This window comes from Thamnophis sirtalis, unplaced genomic scaffold (genome assembly GCF_051295495.1).
Source record: "Thamnophis sirtalis isolate CommonGarterSnake01/CBP01778 unplaced genomic scaffold, rThaSir2_p1.2 scaffold_12, whole genome shotgun sequence".
NCBI lineage: Eukaryota > Metazoa > Chordata > Lepidosauria > Squamata > Natricidae > Thamnophis > Thamnophis sirtalis.
In genome coordinates, this window is record NW_028261392.1 from 52,589,551 (window position 1) to 52,610,543 (window position 20,993).

The following is a 20,993-nucleotide window of genomic DNA, read 5'->3' on the forward strand; positions in this document are numbered from 1 at the left end:
TAAGACTGAATAGTAATGAAGCTGAAGGAGAGCCTGTGTTATAAGAAAAAGAGAACAAGGCTGAGGAGGCTTGCAGGATGGCTGCTGAGTTCAAGGAGAGCTCTTTGCCTCAATTGGGACAGAATAATTATATTATTTGGGCAGCAAAGATGGAATGCTTCCTGAACGCTAAGGAGCTCTGGGATAGTGTTATTAATCCACCCCAAGCACCATTAGGAGCAGCAGATCAAAGGCAGCATGATGAGGCACTTGCCTGCATCATCTTAAGTTTAGAAGATGAACAATTCCTGAATATAACTAATTTAAAAACTGCAAAGCAGGTTTGGCTGAAATTAAGAAGTGTGCATGTGAGAGTGTCAGCATGCAATATTGGGCAATTTTTGAGACAATTGTACAGAGCCAGACTGTTACCATAAGAGAATATGGAGAAGCATTTGCTGCGAATGCAAACTTTATTTATTGAGTTGGAACAGCATAGCATGCAGGTTCATGAATCTCAGAAGGTGCTCCTGCCTCCTGCCATTTACCTCCCAACGACCAATAAGATCACACAGGTTGGGCCTCCTCTGTGTGCCGTTGACCGGACAATGCCGGCTGGCGGCTCCCCGAGGGAGGGCCTTCTCTGCAGCTGCACCGGCCTTGTGGAACAAGCTACCTGCAGAGATCCGGACCCTCAACACTCTCCCAGCCTTCCGTAAAGCGAACAAGACCTGGCTGTTCCAGCAGGCCTGGGGCTGTTGATTAATTTCCAGCCCCACTTGATGGAATGGATGTTGTATTGATTTTAATTCTGTATTTTTAAATATTTTAAATGCTTTTACTTGTTGTGAGCCGCCCAGAGTCCCTAGGGAGTGGGTGGCCTACAAATCCTATTAAAGTTTAAAGTTTAAAGTGCTGATGGTGTTAAATAGTCTTGATGAAATGTGGGACATTGTTCCAGCTGCAAAACAGAACAGGACTTACAAATGGAAGCCCTTAAAGCCTGTTTGATTTAAGAAGAAAATAAATGCCATTTTAAAAGGAGATACTGTGTTTCCCTGAAAATACAACCTGTCCTGAAACTAACGCCTTGCCACATTTTTCGTGTGGGCAAAAATATAAGCCCACCCCCCAAAATAAGCCCTCTGGACAACCCACCCCTCCAGCCAGGCAGAGCACTGCTCACCGACCTAGCGGTATCCCGAAGGCACTAAGCTGCGGGAGCCGGGGGGGAGAGAAAGGCGCTCACATTGCTTGGCACCTTCGGGATACCACTAGGTTGGGGAGTGGCCTTCTGCCTGGCCGGAGGGGGGAGTTGCCGGGCAGCCGCTCCCTTGCGAGCGGGCTCCCGAACAGCCAGGCACAGCCTCAAGGGCGAAACAGCAATGAGGTGACCACGTTCACGAGCAGCTGCCCGGCAAACCCCTCTCCAGCCGGGCAGAGTGCCATTCACTGACCTAGGGGGTATTCCTAAGGCACCAAGCCATGTGGCACTCTGCCTGCTCCTCAGCTCCCGCGGCTTGGCACATTCAGGATACCCCCTAAGTCAATGCATGGAGTTCTGCCTGGCTGGAAAGAGGGGTTGCACGAGCACCTGTTCCGCCCCCGCCGCGCTCCGAGCATAACTTCTTCTCCGGCTTCCAAACTCCAAAACTCGGCTGCCGAGTCTTCCAGCAGCGGCTGCTCTAGGAGTGCGCTCTATAGTTGTGGGCCGGCTGCCAGACAAAGAGTCTTCCGGACAGAAAGTCTTCCAGTAGCCAGCCCACAACCATAGAGTGCACTCCTACAGCAGCCGCTGCTGGAAGACTTGGCAGCCAGGTTTTGGAGTTTGGAAGTTGGAGAAGAAGTTATGCTCGGAGCGCGGTGGAGGCAGAACAGGCGCCCGCAACCCCCCCTTTCCAGCCGGGCAGTGCCAAGCTGGAGCTGGGGAGTGGGCAGAGCGCTACATGCTTGGCGCCTTAGGGATACCCCCTAGGTCAGTGAATGGTGCTCTGCCCGGCGGGAGAGGGGGTTTGCCAGGCGGCTGCTCATGAGCGTGGTCACCTCATGGCTGCTTCGCCCCTGAGGCTGTGCCCGGCTCTTTGGGAGCCAGTTCGCAAGGGAGCAGCTGCCAGGCAGCCCCAAAACAATAAGCCCTACCCCCTATAATAAGTCCAAGGCCATATTTAGTGGGGCAAAAGAAAATAAGACCCTGTCTTATTTTCGGGGAAACGCGGTGTTCTGACCCCCTCGTCCTACACCAAAGCACGCCGAGACAAAGATACTGCAAGGAATTTATTAACAGACAGGCAGGACCTTGGCAGCAATCCAGTACAGACAAGACGTTGCCAGCAATCCAGCACAGACAAGACCTGACAGCAATCCAACACAGATTAACCTTGGCAGCAATCCAGCCTGCCAAGCTAGCCACAAAGGTTCTCCAACTTTAATGAATACATTGACTCCTGCAAAAGGGCGTGTGCACAATCATTCCTTTTATAGTCTTGAGAGGAGCCTAATTACCACCAGCTGAGTGCAATTATCTCTTGTAACTGCGCAACTGTTCCTTACGCCTATTAGCTCTTCGGTGCCGAGCATCCAGGAACAACTCCCTTGGCTCCTCCCCACTACTCCAATGCAGGACGTCCTGATCACACTCCCTTGTCTCCTCCCCACTGGTCCAAGGCTCAGGCACCTCCTGGTGGTCAACCAGCCTCTCTGCGCCCTGCTCGGAGTTGGAGCCCTGTCCAGGGTCCTCCATATCCTCCAGAGCCAACTCATAGGGCCCTTCGCTGTCAGAGTCTGGTGGCAGCTCCAGCGGCTCCTGCTGGGCCACAACACACGGTATAAACAACAGGTACCGTATTTTTCAGAGTATAAGACGCATCAGAGTATAAGACACACCAAGATTTTGAAGAGGTAAATATTAAAAAAAAGTTTTGCCCTCCCTGGCCCCCAGGACAGAGGTGGGTTTCGACTGGTACGGTCCAGTACGCACAGACTGGTAGCGGAAATTGCGTGTCCATTTGCATACCAGGGTAGCAGGAGGGCCTGTACCGGTACAGTTCCTCCACCGATTTCTCCCCACCCGAGGCAGCTGTCAAAGACAAGGAAACGCAGGCTTCTTCCAACAACTGAGAAAGGAACAGGAGTGGAGGACTCAGCGGTTGGAAGAAGCCCATGCTTCCTTCTCTTTGACAGCTGCCTCCTTTCAAATGGGGTGGGAGAAATCCATGTGTTAGAGGGAGTAAAGGTAGTCACTAGCAGAAGCTCGGCCTTCTCTTCCCTCTAACGCATGGATTTCTCTCCATCCCATTAGAAATGAGGCGGCTGTCAAAGAGAAGGAAGTGCAGGCTTCTTCCACAGCTGAGGAAGGAACAGAAGCGGGGTGGCATTTTCAGGCTTTCAATGCCTACGGCTATAGGTAGGAAGACGGGGGCATCTCGGGAGTGAAGCGTTCAGTGCCAAGTGTTGAGTCCCCCTTAAGTCCTTATGGAAATCACCCCTGCCCCACACACTCCAGTTAAATGTGCATAGGATGATAGGGTTTGTTTTAAATGGATAGTGAGGCTTCTTTGCCAGCCTCCCAGCTGGCAAAACAGAAATTTTCAACAACTGGGATGTGTGTGTGAGAGAGAGTGGGGGGGAAAGAGAAAGAAAGAGAAAGATTAAGAGAGAAAGAAAGAGAAAGGAAAGGAAGGAAGGGAGAGAGAGAAAGAGAAAGAAGGAAAGAGAAAGAAAGTTGGAGAGAGAGACAGAAAAAAGAAGGAAGGAAGGAAGGAAGGAAGGAAGGAAGGAAGGAAGGAAGGAAGGAAGGAAGGAAGGAAGAAAGAGGAAGAGAAAGGAAGGAAAGAGAGAGAGTTGCATGGGTATTGTATACATGCATCATGCTTTATATTGTATATAAATATTGTATATAAAGACGTTTCTTATATAAATGAATCCTGCTGAATTATTTACGTGTGCTGGTTGGATTGCTGCAAACTCTAACAGAGATGAAATGGTTGAAGGAGTGGAAGTTGTAGGAACTTTGATAAAGAGTGACTATGACATACTAAAATTCATCATAATGCAGGCAGAGACTAGTGTTTAGACTTGAGAGCTGTCTAAACAAACTAAAAGAGAGATTAGGAAGAATTTCATGGATGATATCCTAGAACCGTGATGGCGAACATATGGCACACGTGCCACAGGTGGCACGCAAATCCCTCTCTGCGGGCATGTGAGGCATCGCCCAGCTCAGGTGCCCAGCTCAGGTGCCCAGCTCAGGTGCCCCGGCCAGCTGATTTTCAGGTCTCTGCCGTGCATGCAGGAGACATGTGCACATGCGCCACCCCGGGGGTCATGCGGGGTGGGGGACCACAGGGAGAGTGCGGAGCGGTTGTGTGTGCATGCTCAGGGGGGCAAGGCACATTATGGGTATGGGCATGTGTATGTTTGCTGTCACGCATATGTGCGCGATTTGGGCACGTGAGGACAAAAAAATTAGCTATCACTGTCTTAGAAGAAAAAACTGACAGATTTGCTATATATAACATTGTTTGATTCTCAAGGGATTTACTAATCTATGCCAAGAGTTTGTTTTGTTTTATTCAAATTGGTGTTGATTTCTAGTACAGACTTCATGCCTAAAATGGGATTACAATTCACATATAGACTCTTTAATTTTAACTTACTTTCAATTTATCTGTTAAAAAAATAGCTTAAACAGGTAATCCTTGACTGATTGTTTAGTGACTGTTTGAAGTTATAACAGTATACTATACTGAATATATCTTATACTGTATTATTTTTCTTTTCTTATCAATTTGATTTGATTTAATGAGGGCAATATTTATTCAGTGGTTTGATTTGCTTTAACCTAATGAGTGTAAAGAGACATATGAAAGATACTGTTTTTCAAAAATGAGTAAAATATAACACAGCAGAGACCTTTTAGAGTTTTCTTCTTATGGAATAAATTTTTGAATCCATAAACTCCAACATCTTCACCCACGTTCTTCAAAAATCCACTTTTCTGAAATCCCATATGCAAGTCTCTTTTATTTTTACCCAAACATTTTCAAAAATATTTCCATGTTCTTGTCCCTGATCTTCTGTGCAAGTATACATTTTCTTCTTGTATAATGGGGATCCATTCCTTCAGCAGAGGAAAGCGAGACCAGACTAAACCCTTGTCTATCAGAGGAGCCTTGCCATCCCTCTCAGGCCACTTGGAGGATCCCTGGATGGTGCTGCAGGCTGCCTGGAGCCCTGGGTAGTTGAGGGCAAGTGCCCAGCCCTGCACAGTCTTCCCCAAGGGGTTGCCCAACTGTGCTTACCTCCTCCTCAAGGCTGCTGCTGCTGTGCTCACTCTCCTTGGCCAGGTTTTTCATGCTGTGTGCAGGACAGCAAAGTGTGTGGGTCAGAGGGAGGCCTATGCCTTCTCCATGAGAGGAGATCTGGCTTTGTAACAAAAGCATCCTCAGCGATAGGATGGGAGACCATCAGAAAAGGTCAGGAAGAGGGGACAAGGGGATGGCAAAAAGGCAGCATGGCTGCTCATGGCCAAGTGCTAAGGCAGGACTTTCCTCAGACCCTCCCTCCCTTGCATTATAATTTCCTTCCTTCCTTTTCTTTTTCCTTCCTTGCTCTCTTCCCCTCTTTTCTTTTTCCTTTGTCTCCTCTTTCCCTTTCTCCTTTCCTATCCCTTCTTGATGCTCAAATGCAAAAGGGGAAATATTTCTCGATGCCTCTTTGATGTGATCAAATGCCACTTTTGCTAGTAGTTTTGTGGCCACTTAAAAGACTGAGAGCAAACCAGGCTCAGTTTATTCCATGCTTGCATTTAGTGGGGGCATCCACAGACAACAGTACAGCTGTTGATAGTTGATCAGAGCTCCTGTTTTTTATGTGCAACAGCTTTAGCATTTAGGAACAGAGGTAAATTAGTTGCTTTTCTATTAATACATAATCCTTAAAAGGGCTCTCCTGTAGGGACCCTGCCATAGTCTAATTCAAACTGGAAATATAACAAAGCAAAATATTTTCCCCATTCTACTTTGTCCTGTTTTTCCCACTGGAAATGGCTGTTTGCAACACATAAAAAGGGGATACTTTCCTAATTTTCAATTCAAGAATGCCAATGTTAACTTGGATTGCCAACAAAATTCTGTCCGTGACAAAACAGAACACAATATTGCTTTCTCTTTCAACTGGAGCATTTCCAACCAAGTTGCCTCTCCTTCCTTCCTTCCTTCCTTCTTCCTTCCTTCCTTCCTTCTTCCCACCCTTCCTCCCTCCCCTCCTTCTTTCCCTGCTTTCTTTTTTTTAAACTGCCAGAGGCTCCAAACAAAAGCTTCCCATTTTAACCCCTCTTCATTGTCTCTGTGCCTGATGGGCCTCTGTGTGGCTCTCAGCTCACTTCTCCCAGACTTGCATACGTGTTTGTTTGTAAGTGTGCGCACACAGGGGATCTCCCCCCTTGCCGTCCCATGTCCTGAACAGAGACCTTTTCCGATGGCAAGCCTGATGCTGAAAGGGCAGTTCTGCTTCCACCTCATCCCCGCACAATGCCAGAAGTCACATGCAACCGTTGTTTGCCTGTCGCATCACCCCCTCCAACACTGGACATCGCCTATTGCCCATCTTGTTCTATCTCCTTTCTTCCTCCACATTCAGGAAGGGATGGCGGGGGGAGATTGGCAGCATGGTTTTCCCACACCCGGGGGGGAGAGTGTCCCAGTGAAAGGCCGACAAACAGGGTATGGAGATGCTGGTGCGGCCACGGCACTGATCTGCAACCTGGTTATGGCCATTTTGGGCCAGACTGCGACCAGCCTTAGATCTGTGCCACTGCCTTGACCCAGTCGCCTGGGCGTGCACACAGGAGGTGGCAAGTTCATGAGGGCTTGTGTCCTGGGTGAAAGGAAAGCACTCAGAATGCAGTCCCCAGGGATCCCGGACCCCATGTGTGCTTGCTGCCTCCTGTGTACATATCCAGGGGGCGGGGGCAAGGCAGCGCCCCAGATCTAAGGCTGGTTGCGGTCTGGTCTGTTTGCAGATCAGCATCCACTTGGCCTAGGCCAGGCCGTGGTGCCGCAGGCTGGTCTTTGACTATTTCCAGGGTGGCCCCACGGGCCGGATCTAACCACTTTGTGTGCTGGGTCTGGCCCACAGACCTTGAGTTTGACACCCCTGTTGTACAGTGTAGCCTTCCAATTATAAACATCATCACAGAACATTCCAGCAATAACAATCACATCATACTTGTTTTTTGAATGAGGATTTCTAATGGTTTATTGGGTCTTACAGAATCAACTCTCCTTGCTATCCTCAGTTTATTGCATATACAGTGCGTGTGTATACACATACATAGCCACCCTGCTTTTAAGAAACTACAGGGATTTGTCCAGGCAGTCATCATGCACCATGCACCATGCACATAACACAAATACACACACACAAAACACACACAAACACACACCTCTGAGTCAATCTTGAGTCACTGTGGTTGTTATGTGGATGTGGCTGAATGTATACTGATCTGATTTTATGATTTTTTTGTGGCACCCTTGTTTAGTAAACATTACAATTGTTAAGTGAATACATGTTTTGTTATGGGCTGGTTTTGCCAAAAAAAGGGAAGCAACTGCCACCCAAAACCATAAAAAAACCATGGTCACATGACCATGGAACACTGCAAACAGCTGTAAATGCAGTTGCATTTCCAAATGCCATTGGAATTTCAAAACCAGGTCATAAATTACCCCCAGGTCCTTTATAACGTTGAACAGTTGCTAACTGACTAGTTGAGACTACCGGTGCAGTCATAACTCAAATCAATGAACTGATATAAGCTACAATCACTGTAATGCTTGAGATGCTCTGATATAGGATTACGAAGAACAGCAATCCATACACCTTCTCTCACTCTCTTGGTTTTCAGTCTGCTGCCTTAACCATTGTATTAAATTGGCCTTATTATAGATTATAAAATAATATAGCTTATTCTAGTATTTTAATAACCCACCTTAAAGAGAGGATGGACCGCAGGCAATTGTCGGAACATAGCCACTGCAAAAACTTCTGAAACTAAGTGAGTCCGAAGCAGATGAGTCACAGTTTGATGTATATGGAAATCAGAAGAACGTACCCATATTTTGGCTAATAACCAATCATATTTAGCATCAGATGGAAGGAAAATAGGATTGCATGGTTCAGGAGCTTGATTTATCTGAAAGATTTAATAGAATAGTTAATATCTTCAACAACAACCAAAATGTTATTTAATTGGATAAAACCAAAATTACCTGAATTGCAATAGGGAGAATTTTATTCTCTAAATTTTTATACAATAAACAAATAGGAGCAGCCAAATACTGTACTGTGCAGGGGTCTGTCTTATTGACGTCAATATCTTCCAGTTGTTCATAGTCCACAATGAAAATATTTCCTTGCTGTCAAAAAAAAAATTATGCAATTTGAGATTTAAATATAATTCTGGAAGCGTTAAGTATTTTATAATAGGATGAACAATTAAATTACTTATGCCAATCTGGGTTTATTTATTTTTTTAAAATACATTTATCTTTAACATATAGAAGTATTTCGTAAACAGTGTTTGTCTGGGTCTTTTTACATATACATATATAATAATAGTAGTAATAATATTCTTTACTTATATGTTCTGTCCCCCCTTCACGGCTCTTAACAAACGGCCAGACAAATAAACTTAAAAGGAACTTTTCTTTATCAGTTCACAGTTCAAACTGGCTTCGAGCCCAAAAATCAAATAAATACAAGTCTCCGACAAAAATGCAAAACAAAAACTCTTACAAGCAATGCACTTCTCCAGTGTAGCCTTGAATCAGGGTTACAAGAAACAGAAAGCACTTATCCAAGTGTATCTTCCATAAATCACGATTAATAATCAAGCAATGTTGTACCAAACAAGAAACACACGAAGGAACGTATGTTGACTCCTGCGACTAGGGCGTTGCAGCATCCGTCCTTTTATCTCCAAACCTGCCTCTACAAGCCCCAGCTGCATAATGAATCTTGTATCCCGAAAAGACATCTTTTCACAGCAGAGTCACAGCAGACATCTGCTGAGTCACAACACTTATGTAATAGTATTCTTCCAACTTCTAATTTCTACCTTTATTATCTAACAATTGATAAAACAAATTCCAAGTTAAAAAATACTATGTGCTTTCTTTGTCCTTTTATCTTTAATGTTAACATAACCCTTTCCGCACAATCTACTATTTTTTTGATTATATTTTCCTCATTTTTCCAAATACAATTCTCGCTGCTGTCAAAACATGTAATATTAAATATACCTTCCCTTTGTCATATTTTTTCTGGCAGTATACCTAGCAAAAATATTTCTGGCTTTAAATCTATGTGTTGCTTTATCATTTTCTCTAACCATGTATCTATTTTTGTCCATTTTTTTTTTTTTTTTTGCCTTTGGAGTTTGGACATATCCACCACATAAGGTAGTAGGAACCTGTTATCTGATTGCATTTCCAACATTTGGCAGACATGTGGCCACCATGCATGGTCCATCCATTGATTTTTGTTGTTTTAAGTTCCCCTTTCTCATTTAAAATATCTTTATATGATACAATTTTTCCAAGTTTATAACATATGGATGTATCAGTGCTTCCACTGTGGAAAGCCAGATGTATTTTCATATAGTTTTTTGCTTTAACTTTTTCCTGTACTAGGAATAAAGCGTTCCTTACATAATGTCTTTGAAAGAATCTATGCATTTTATTTTTTTCATACCACAAAAAGGCATGCTATCCCAACTGAAGATCATGTCCCTTCAACAGTAGCAATCTTCTATTTCTGAGGTTTATCCATTTTTTCACCCAGGTTAGGGCTGAGGCCTGGTAATAAAGCTCCCGATCCAGCATCTCAAAGCCCCCATTCTTTTGGGATTCTTGCAACATTTTCAGACTTATTCTCGCTCTTTTTCCTTGCCAAACATATTTCAAAATTATTTTATTTAGCCCATCAAAGTATTTTTTCTCTAATTTTACAAGAATTGTTTGAAACAAAACAACAGCTTTGACAGAACAAAGCTGCAAGTTTTTCCAGTTCTCCAACTCCATTTTTATTTCGTGTATTAACTTTGTACAGTTAGCTTCTTTAATTGTTGCACATCTAGCTGTTAAGTAAATTCCCAAATATTTTACTTTCTTAACTACCTGAAGGTCTATTTTCTTTGTCAATTCACATTTCTGTTTATCTGTGAAATTTTTAGTTAGTATTTTCATTTTTTTTCTTTATTTATTCTTTGTCCTGCCACTTCTCCATATTCTTCTATTTTCCCATTACCTTGGGGCCAATTTCCAATGGTTCTTCAAGAACAGGGGTGTCAAACTTGATTTCATTGAGGGCCGCATCAGGGTTGTGTTTGACCTGGGTGGGGGTTGGGGGGCTGTGGCCAGGTTTGGTGTGGCCAGACCAACATCATTACTGTCAGGGGCGCCTGGGGTGGCTTGAGTGCTCTGGCAGAAGCACTGCAGGCCAGTCCTTAGCTGTTTCCAGGCAGCCCTGTGGACTAGATCTAAGTACCCCACGGGCCGGATCTGCTCCGCCCCCGATCTTGAGTTTGACACCCCTGTTCTAGAATGAATACCAGGTCATCTGTAAATGCTTGTAATTTATATTTTTCTTTTTATTTCCAAACCTTTTATTTCTGGATCTGGCCTGATACTTCTCTTTAACACTTCCAATGTTAATATGAATAGTCATGGAGACAGCGGACATCCTTGTCTTGTGCCTTTTTTAAATACAAATTTGCCATCAAGTCCCCATTCACTATCACTTTTGCCATTTCTTTGGATTATATTGATTTAATCATATTTATAAACTTCTTGCCGCAGTCCATACACTCTATTTGTTGTAACATAACTTGCCAATTTACATTGTCAAATGCTTTCTGTGCATCTAAGAAAATCAATGCCATTTGTTTTTCAGGATGTACTTCATAGTATTCCAGGGTATTTAAAATAAGTCTTACATTGTTCTTAATTTGTCTTTGGGGTAAAAATCCATTTTCATCTGGATGGATAAATTCATTCAAGAATCTTTTTAATCTTTCTGCTATTATTGATGCAAAGATTTTGTAGTCTACATTTAGTAGTTATATAGGTCTATAATTTTTTATCTGTGTTAAATCTGAGTCTTCTTTTGGGATTAATGTTATATTTGCTTCTATCCACAAATTTGTTATCTTAGTTTCTAACATTATAATTGTTCATTATAAACCTCTAACATTGACAAATTTATCATCTTGACTCATCTTGTAGTTTACTTAGCAATTTCTTCTCTTTCTCCTTTTTATCATATATGCTAGCCATCTTCCTGGTTTATTGACATTTTCAAAAAAGTTTTGTTTTGCTCCTTTGAATTATGCCAATTCTTCTTCTTCCATTAAATTCATCTTATGATTTATTATTTCCATTTGGTTTTTTAAATTTCCTTTTTTTCTTTTTGTAGTTCTGATTCAAGTTTTTTATGTTGTTCTTTTTTCTATTTTTCTATTTTATATTACATTGCTAAATTATTTCTTCCTCACCATGAACAAGCTTAAAAAATTACAAATTGCATAATGAATTCTATAATCCCAATGAGTAAAAATACTGCATCATTTCTTTACACATGTCCCCCCACTTTTTTTTCCAAACCCAGATTCCCTTAGTTGTATTTTACACAGCTTAAATTTGCAACTCTCTCTCTCTCACTCTCTCTCTCTCCCTTTCTCTTTGTAAAAACTTTGTCTAAATACACACACACACACACACACACACACACACAAAAGACTTCCTCTATGAATGAGTCACATTCATAGCTGAGTCTATTCATACAGTTCACAATGGAATACGACAAAGATTGTGGGCTCGCAGTGGTGAACTCAAAGAGATCAGGCATGACATTGCTTATTTATCAGAACTATTTGGAAAGTTCAATGAAGTGAATTTGCAGTTGCAAGGAAATGAGGTCAATCTTATTAAGGCCAAATCTGTCATCTCTACGTTTATTTCAAAGTTAACTCTATTCAAGCGCAATATAGGCCATCGTGAGCTATACCAATTTCTGAGCTTGTCTGAACTAAAAGAGAAAGGTGGGATACAAGATGATGATCTTCAAGTTTTTTGTGACTATTTGGACATGCTGCATAAAGATATGTCTGAGCGATATCAGGGTCTTCTTTTGATGGAAAATTCCAGATTGGGTGATAAATCCATTTTCAGATACTGAGGAAGATGGAGTAGTGGAAGAACATCTCACAGAGCTGCAAAATAACATTGAGCTGAAGCCAAAGTTTAAGAAATCGTACCAAGAGTTTTGGTTACAGAAAGAAAATTCTGATCGCTATCCTGCACTATGAAGAGTGGTTAAGAAGTTCCTTGTTGCATTTCCAACATCATATTTGGTGGAACGTGGCTTCAGTGTGGCCATCCAACTTCTCTCCATGCAAAGAAATCGACTCCAGATTACTGAACGTGGAGATTTAAGACTCCTGCTAAGTGACTTAAAACCAGACATTGGGAAACTGGTATCACTTCATCAAACCAATCCATCACATTAAGAATTTACTGAACAGTGAAGTAGTTACTAAATTTTACTGAGTTTACTAAGTTACTAGTTACTAAGGTTCTTGATAAATGACTATCAGACTTTGAAAACCTGGTATCACTGGATCATGTTCAACAATTTTGTTGAATTATTATTAACTAAAAAGATTTTTAATTGGATTTTGAATAAATGTGCAATTAATTATTACAATTTTGAATTTTACTGTTACTATCTTCCTTCCGTCATGCAAACTGCCCAGTCCTATGAGCCGCCCAGCCACGCCCATTAAGCCATGGCCACAGAACCGGTAGTAAAAAAAATGAATCCCACCACTGGGTGGGGAGCATTGAGGATCAGTTTGTAGGACCAAGTCCACCAGGTGGACTGAAAAAGTTTGGGAACCACTGCAGTAGACTAAAGGAATTGTAATGAACATTGAACAGCAACAATTGCTATTTATAGACAATTAATTACAATGGGAAACTATTGAAATTTAAAGACAGAATCACAAATTGGGGAATGTAAGGATATATAATTATATAAATATAATCACGAGAATAGCTGGGAATTGTAACCAGGTCTACATCTTGGCCAAAAATAGGCAGGGGTGGGTGGGTTAAAAGCACAATGGATATATATATACATACATGCATGCATGCATACACACACACACACACACACTTTTTTGTTCTCTTTTTTTAAAAAGGAGGAAGATATATGTCAAATTAAATATGTATACTGAAAATACCATCAACATAAAATGGAGCTCAACTGAAATACACCAAATAAATGAGATGAAGAGTGTGAAAAAAGAAATAAAAAAATTGAAGACAATTGAAAAAAGTATTTTATAAAGAAATTGAAAAAAGAATTTTAAAATTGAAAAAGTTTTTAAAATTGAAGGAATTAAAAATTAAACATGATACTTAAGAGTTGAAAAATATTAAAATTTGAACAAATAATTTAAGAATTGAAAAAAGGAATTCAGGGTTTTTAAATATTTTGAATTTACAAGAGTTTTTGGCCCTTAATGAAATAATATGCACTTTTAGTTGGAACTCTCAGGATATTTTCTATATTTACTCTTAACCCTCTACTCCCTGCCTTGAAACTTTTCCTCTCTGTTCATAAGTGTTTTATAATTATCCTTTTCCCCCTGCTTTCTTGTCCTTCAGTTGCCTGGCTACTGCTAGTGTTTTCAGGTATGATGTGCTGATGTGGACACTGTGCTTAGCTGGTCCAACTAAAAAGGGTATATAATATGGAGTACAGGAAAAGTAAAAATGTCACTTTTGAGGATCACACTCACTATTTAAAGCAGTTGAAAGCACAATATAAGACCCTTCTAAAAGAAAAGTACGGCTCTGAAGGAGTTTTGACATAGATTAATTACTTCAGTCAGGACAAAAAATACATCCCTTTTTTGATACATCACCAGAGGATTGGGGAAACATCCCCTACCCTCAACTAATCAGGTACCGATTCATGCCTGGGAAGAATATTTTAGGGAGCTATATTCAGATCCTGATTATGTAACCAAGGAGAGCCAAACTAGTTTGGACCAAACTCCTTACTGGCCCCCTGTTACACCAGAAGAGATATCCCGGTTGTTCAGAGCCCTAAAGGCTAATAAGGCACCTGATGCTGATAATGTCCTGCCATAAATAATAAAAAAGAACACCAGTGGGTTCCATTTTTAGCATCTCTGTTTACATTTATAGATAAAACAGGCCATATGCCAAGAGATTGGGGAGTAGCAATTATCATACCAATTTATAAAAAAGGTAATAGAAATGACCCAGGCAATTAAAGACCCATTAGTCTTCTGAGCATTATTAGTAAACTGTATGCCAAACACCTAAACTATAAACTTCAGGATTGGCTAATTTCAGGGGGGATAATCAAAGACGAACAAGCCGTTTTTAGAGAAGGAAGATCCACGGTGGATCATATCTTGGTACTCCACCATTTAGTACAAAAATACTCGTATTAAAAAAATCCTCTCTTTTTGTGGCCTTCCTTGATTTTAAGCAGGCCTTTGATTCAATATCCAGGAACACCCTCTGGGAGAAATTAAAATGCACTCCTATCAATAAACGCCTCCTCTTCCTCATACAAAAATTGTATGCCAATTCCACCTTGAAAGTGAGGTGCAATCCACAAGGGAGTTTAACCGACCCAGTAAGGATACAAAAAGGGGTACGGCAGGGTTGCATTCTGTCCCCCTCCCTCTTTAATTTCTATATCCATCCCCTGATCAATCTCTTACAGAACCCTGATTTCCATCCTCCTAATTTAACACAACACAAAATTCCAATTCTCTTATATGCTGCTGCTGCTGCTATCATTTCACAAACTCCTGTAGGACTGAAGAGAGCAATTAGAGCAATACTCGGCTATTGCAGGCAAAACAAGCTGGTCCTTAACTTTGATAAATCAAAAGTTTTGGGTTTTGCTGAAAGACCTAGCCAATACTCCTGGAAAATAGAAGGACATAGTTTGGAACAGGTTAGAACATTTAGATACCTTGGGGTGGTTTTCCACTTGTAAGGGACATGGAAGGCACACCTGGATCATACATTGCAAGCAGCCAATAGGCCCTCAAACGCAATTAAACACTTTTTTTACACAGGGGAAGGGCAGTTAGTACCTGCTGTCTTAAAACTTTTCGAGGCCAAAACATTGGTGCAAATTCTATATAGGGTACAAACAGGAATCCTTGCAAAGAAAGACTTGCTAGAAACCATACAAACCAAGTTCCTGCAAGCCATCTTAGCTGCACCCAAAGGAACTCCAAATGCCTAGTTAAGAATTGAGACGGGCATGCCTCAAATTCAGGTAAGAGCCTGGAAGATGATGATCATTTATTGGCTTAAAATGCATTTCTTTCCAGAAGGACTGTCCCCACTAGTGTTGACTGACAACTTCCCCTCCCCCTGGAAACAGGCAATTGATCACAAGCTGGGCTCTTATGGGCTCTCACTGATATTCTTAATGTCTCTAGGCTTTGATCAAGCAAAGCAAGTAGTAATCAATAGAATGAAGGACATGGAGTTCCAAGAACTAAATAGGTTGCCTCTCCAAAGTAGGAACAGAATCAAACAGGGAGTGTGGGATTCGGCAAGATATCTAAATGACCTGATCTTCCCAAAATCAGGTTCGCCATTTGCCCAGGTTCGCCTGGTGCGCCAGTTGCGGCCCTACCTGAATCGGGAGGCTCTCACGACAGTCACTCGAGCCCTTGTGATCTCTAAGCTGGAATACTGCAACGTGCTCTACATGGGGCTGCCCTTGAAGAGCACCCGGAGACTTCAGCTAGTACAGAACGCGGCCGCGCGAGTGATTGTGGGCGCACCTCGGTTCGCCCACATAACACCTATCCTCCGCGAGCTGCGCTGGCTGCCTGTAGATCTCCGGGTGCAATTCAAGGTCTTACTTACCACCCATAAAGCGCTCCATGGTAGTGGATCTGACTATTTGAGAGACCGCCTCCTGCCAATAACCTCCCTGCGTCCCATCAGATCGCATAGAGCGGGCCTCCTCCGTATTCCATCCGCCAGTCAGTGCCGACTGGCGACTACCCGGAGGAGAGCCTTCTCAGTTGCTGCTCCGACGCTATGGAACAATCTCCCCGTGGAGATTCGTACCCTGACCACAGTCCAGGCCTTCCGTACAGCCCTTAAGATCTGGCTAGCCCATCAGGCCTGGGGATAAACTTCTCTGCCCCTCCCGAATGTTGAGTGAATGTTGTGTTTTAGTACTTTTTAGTTATTTCACATTTTTTTTTCTATATTTTGTCTTCACTCCCCTTCCCTTACTATTGTAAGCCGCCCTGAGTCCCCTCAGGGAAAAGGGCGGCCTATAAATGCTAAATAAAATCTAAAAATCTAAAAAATCTAAAACAAAGAATAACTTTCTTCAGAACCAGATTTAACATTCTTCCTTCAGCACTCCTCCAGGACAGGTATAAAAGAACATCAATAGCGGAATGGGTTTGTATATGTGGTAATGGACAAGTTGAAGATATCTCACATATTCTATTACACTGTGAGCTATACAGAGTTTGTAGGTCTGCATATATTCTTCCCTTATTAGAGAGATTGCCAGGGAGGGCAGACAATTTTTATGTAGGCTTTCTTCTCCAGGACACAAACCGAGCTACCACGTATGCAGTGGCAAATTCTGTGTTGCTGCAATGTCCACAAGAAAAAAATTGGTTACAGAAGTATAGTTGTCATCTTGTGCCAACTATTTGAACATATCTCTAACAATTTCTGGTCCATTGTATTTACTCCCATACTTATCGGCTTTTTACCCATGTAAACCAGGGAGTGACCCGAACAATTTGAGAACATGTATGTTATGTCATTATATTTTAATATCAGTACTTCTTAATATATTGTAAAAAGTAATGTGTATTGCTGGTCTTTGACCGTAATAAAGATTTATACTATACTATACTACTATATTATACTACTCTCTTCAACACCTCTTTCATGTGGGAGATAAAGTTTTCATCTCAACCAAATGCATACGCTTGAGGCTGCTTAGCAAAAAGCTGGGACCTATGTTTTTAGGTCCATTTCCAATAGTGAAAATAATTAACCCAGTGACGGTTCAGCTTATCCTCCCCCTCATTCTAGGGAAAGTGCATCCTGTGTTTCACTGTAGCCTGCTGAATCAGCCCTTGGATTTAGATTAAGATTTCAGACACAGCCACGCCCTCCACCTATAGTAGTGCAAGAGGAAACCCATTATGAAGTGAAAAATTTTTTAGACTCTAGGTCCATGATGGCGAACTTATGGCACAGGTGCCACAGGTGGTATGCCAAGCCCTCTCTGTGGACACATGAGCCATTGCCTGGCTCAGCTCCACTGCGCATGTGCGCACGCCTCTCGCTGTCCAGCTGATTTTCTGGTCTCTGTTGTGCATGCAGGAGATGCATGGGCGGGGGGTGTTTTTGATTTCAGGAGGCTCCAGGGCACCCCCTCCACTCCGTTTTTGGTCCCAAGAGGCTTCAGGGAGGCCTGCTAGGCCCAAAACAAGCCGTGGGGTGGTGCGACAGCATGGGTGCCTGACCCTCCCTCCCATGCCCCCATCCCCCATGCATGTGCCTGACCATTTTTGGTCCCAGGAGGATTCAGGGAGGCCTGCTACGCCCAACATGGGGCACAGTCATGCGCATGCACATATGCGGTGGGCAGGAGTCATGCACGCATGCTCAGGGGGCGGGGCACATTGCACTGTGGGTGTGGGCACGCACATATGCGCTGTTGCACACGATTTCATCACGCAAGGAGAAAAAGGTTAGCCATCACTGCTCTAGGTTATATAGAGGTCTTTTGGAATATTTAGTTCATTGGAAAGGGTAACCTTTGTCTGAAGCTACCTGGGTTAAAAGTTGAGATGTAAAAGCAGATAGAATAGTTAAGCAATTCCATGACAAGTAAGCCAAAGGGTCCCCCTGGGGGGAAGGGGTGGTTAGGTGTATGGTTTTAACCCCCTGTGTTACTCTCGTTACAAGACATGACTTTTTGCTGAGTGGGGGTGGGGGGGGCAGCCTGTCAGATCTGGAAGCCATCTTTTACATTGGCCTTCCATATTTTCTGCTGTGGGAAAATGGGAGGGAGGATTATATGGAGTATGGGAGAATCTAAATAACATTCCTTTCTCAGAGAGTCAAGGACACCTTGCTCTGCAGCTACAATGATATAACTGGGAGGCATCTCCAGTATTGGATGGTGCCTGATTGGAACATGTGATGGACATGTGGGTGCTAGGCAGGGACTTTAACTTTCATTTGGGTGGGAAAAACCTGGAAACTTTCAGATTCGGGCTTTGAGGAAACTCAAGTCTCAGTATTCACTGGGGGTGTTACTTGAAACTCTGACACATGGATGATGTTATATTCTTAAAATTAGGCATTCTTTTGATTTGAGAGCTAGCTGCAATTGGAGTCTGCTAATTGTATTCTTGTATTAGAACGGAAAACACTTTTCTCCTAGACAACATTTCTCCTACAAAATTTGTGAAACGCTTCATAGCTAAACACTGAAATAACTGTCTATTCCAAGTAGGTACCTTTATTTCCTGCTCCAGAGTTAGATTTCTCTCCAAACTGTATTCTACCATTTCTGTGGTCACTGGGAACTTTTTTGGTAGTTCTATGCATTTTTTAATTAATACAGGATTGCAGCCATTCAGAAACTGGTATCCAAACATAAAATCTTCTTGCCAGTGCTGCATTACATATTCTAAGGAGAAAAAACAACAACAAATATTGTTTTATGAGTAATCCTGATGATTATAAATTAAATAATTCAAGAAAACACAGGTGAAAATAATATTAAAATAAATACATAGTATGAAATATCTTTGATAGACATACTATCTTTTGCAGAGCTTCTAATTTTAATATTTATAAGAACAGGCCATATGTATATTTCATGCTATTTAGTATATGTTATTTATTATTATACTATATACTGTCCATTACAGGTAGTCCTGTAACAGCAGTAAATGCAAGCTAATTTACTGCAAGCTAGTAAAAGCCCAAAATATGATTGGTGTGTCCAGCCATCAAAACATCAAAAACAGGCTGTAAGTACTTCTGGGGAGATCCATCATAATTTCCAACACTTGCTGAGGGACTGTCAAGAACTTCCCATATCAAATTAAGGAGAGAAAGAGGTGGAAGAAATAGAAGAAAGAGAAAAGAAAGGAAATTGAATGATTATTCTAAATCAGCAGCAGCAACTGTTATGTAACATGAAGCCCCTCCCATCACCACAATAGGACTATGATTTATAGAACACAGAACATCAGAGTTAGAAGGGACCTTGGGGATCTTCTAGTCCAACCTCCTGCTCAAGCAGGAAACTCTATACAATTTCAGACAAATGGCTATCCATTCTCTTCTTAAAAGCCCCCAGTGATGGAGCACCCACAATTTCTGAAGGCAAGCTGTTCCACTGGTTCATTGTTCTGTCAGGAAATTTCTCCTTTGTTCTAGATTCTTCTCTCATTGGTTAGTTTCTATCCATTACTTCTTGCTTCTGGTGCTTTGGGAAATAAGTTGACCTAGCTTATGACAGCCCTTCAAATATTGGAACACTGCTATGCTATCATGTTGCCCCCCTAGATTTTTTTGTACTAGACCATACATACCTAATTCCTACAACTGTCCTTCATGTGTTCTAGCCTCCAGTCCCCTAATAATCTTTATTGTTCTTTTTTGCACTCTTTCCAGAGCCTCAACATCTTTTTTATATTGTGATGACCAAAACTGGGTGAAGCATTCCAAGTGTGATCTTACCAAGGCCTAATAAAGCGGTACTAACACTTCATATAATCTTTATTCTATCCCTCTGCTAATGCAACCTAGGATTGCATTGGCTTTTTTGGCTGCTGCGGGACATTGGTGGCTCATATTTACTGTATTTTTCAGAGTATAAGACACACCAAAGTTTTGAAGAGGCATTTTTTTAAAAAAACTAGGTAGGTAGGGGGATAGAGGGATAAAGAGGGAGAGAAAGAGAGAGAAATACAGTAGGTAGGTAGGAAGAGAGAGAGAGTAGGTAGGTAGGTAGATAAAGGGATAGAGAGAGAGAAATAGAGAGAGATAGAGAAATACAGTAGGTAGGAAGGGATAGAGAGAGTGTGTGTAGGCAGGTTGGTAGGTAGAGGGATAGAGAGAGAGAAATAGAAAGAGATAGAGAAATACAGTAGATAGATAGGGACAGAGTGTGTGTGTGTAGGTAGGTAAGTAGAGGGATAGAGAGAAAGAAATAGAGAGAGAAATACAGTAGATAGGTAGGGAGAGAGAGAGAGAGTAGTTAGGTAGGTAGGTAGATAAAGGGGGAGAGAGAGAGAGGAATAGAGAGAGAAATAAATACAATAGGTAGGTAGGGAGAGAGTGTGTGTGAAGATAGGTAGGTAGATAATGGGATAAAGAAATAAAGAGAGATAGAGAGATAGAGAAATACAGTAGGTAGGTAGGTAGTGTGTGTGTGTAGGTAGATAGGTAGGCAGAAGGCTAGAGAGAGAGAAATACAATAGATAGATAGGTGTTTCTGCTGGCACAGCACTTAATCAATGTAATTCTCTTCAATTAGTTAAAGAGCTTTCCAAAAGGAAAAAAAGGTTTTTGCACTCTGCAAACTTCCCAAAAATGGCAAAAACAGGCCCGTTTTTTTTTAAAAAAAAACGAACAAAAAACCAGTCCATTTTTTGCAAAAACGGGCCCGTTTTTTATCAAACAAATTGCAGATGTAGCCTTATGGAGGCGTATAGAGTGCTGCGGGGGGGGGGGGGAGTGGCATGTGTTTTGCTCATTTCTGCCCTCCACAGCCCCCAGGAGCTCTCTGAAAGCCTCCATAAGTCTATGCACGGCCATTTTGGTGAAGAGGCGGGGCTTCAGGAGGCAAAAAAGGCTGTATTCAGTGTATAAGACGCACCC

At 42.1% G+C, this 20,993-nt stretch overlaps 1 protein-coding gene across 1 annotated transcript in view; it reads right to left on the reverse strand.

Moving 5' to 3' along the window:
* The window catches only part of ALOX5 (arachidonate 5-lipoxygenase), a 133,938-nt gene that overhangs the window by 58,939 nt on the left and 54,006 nt on the right, over positions 1 to 20,993 (reverse strand). The window contains exons 6-8 of the mRNA XM_087726546.1: positions 18,617 to 18,789; positions 8,250 to 8,396; positions 7,970 to 8,173 (exon numbers count right to left, since the gene is read on the reverse strand). Of these exons, the coding sequence (XP_087582672.1) occupies positions 7,970 to 8,173; positions 8,250 to 8,396; positions 18,617 to 18,789 (524 nt within the window). The remainder of the gene's footprint in view (positions 1 to 7,969; positions 8,174 to 8,249; positions 8,397 to 18,616; positions 18,790 to 20,993) is intronic.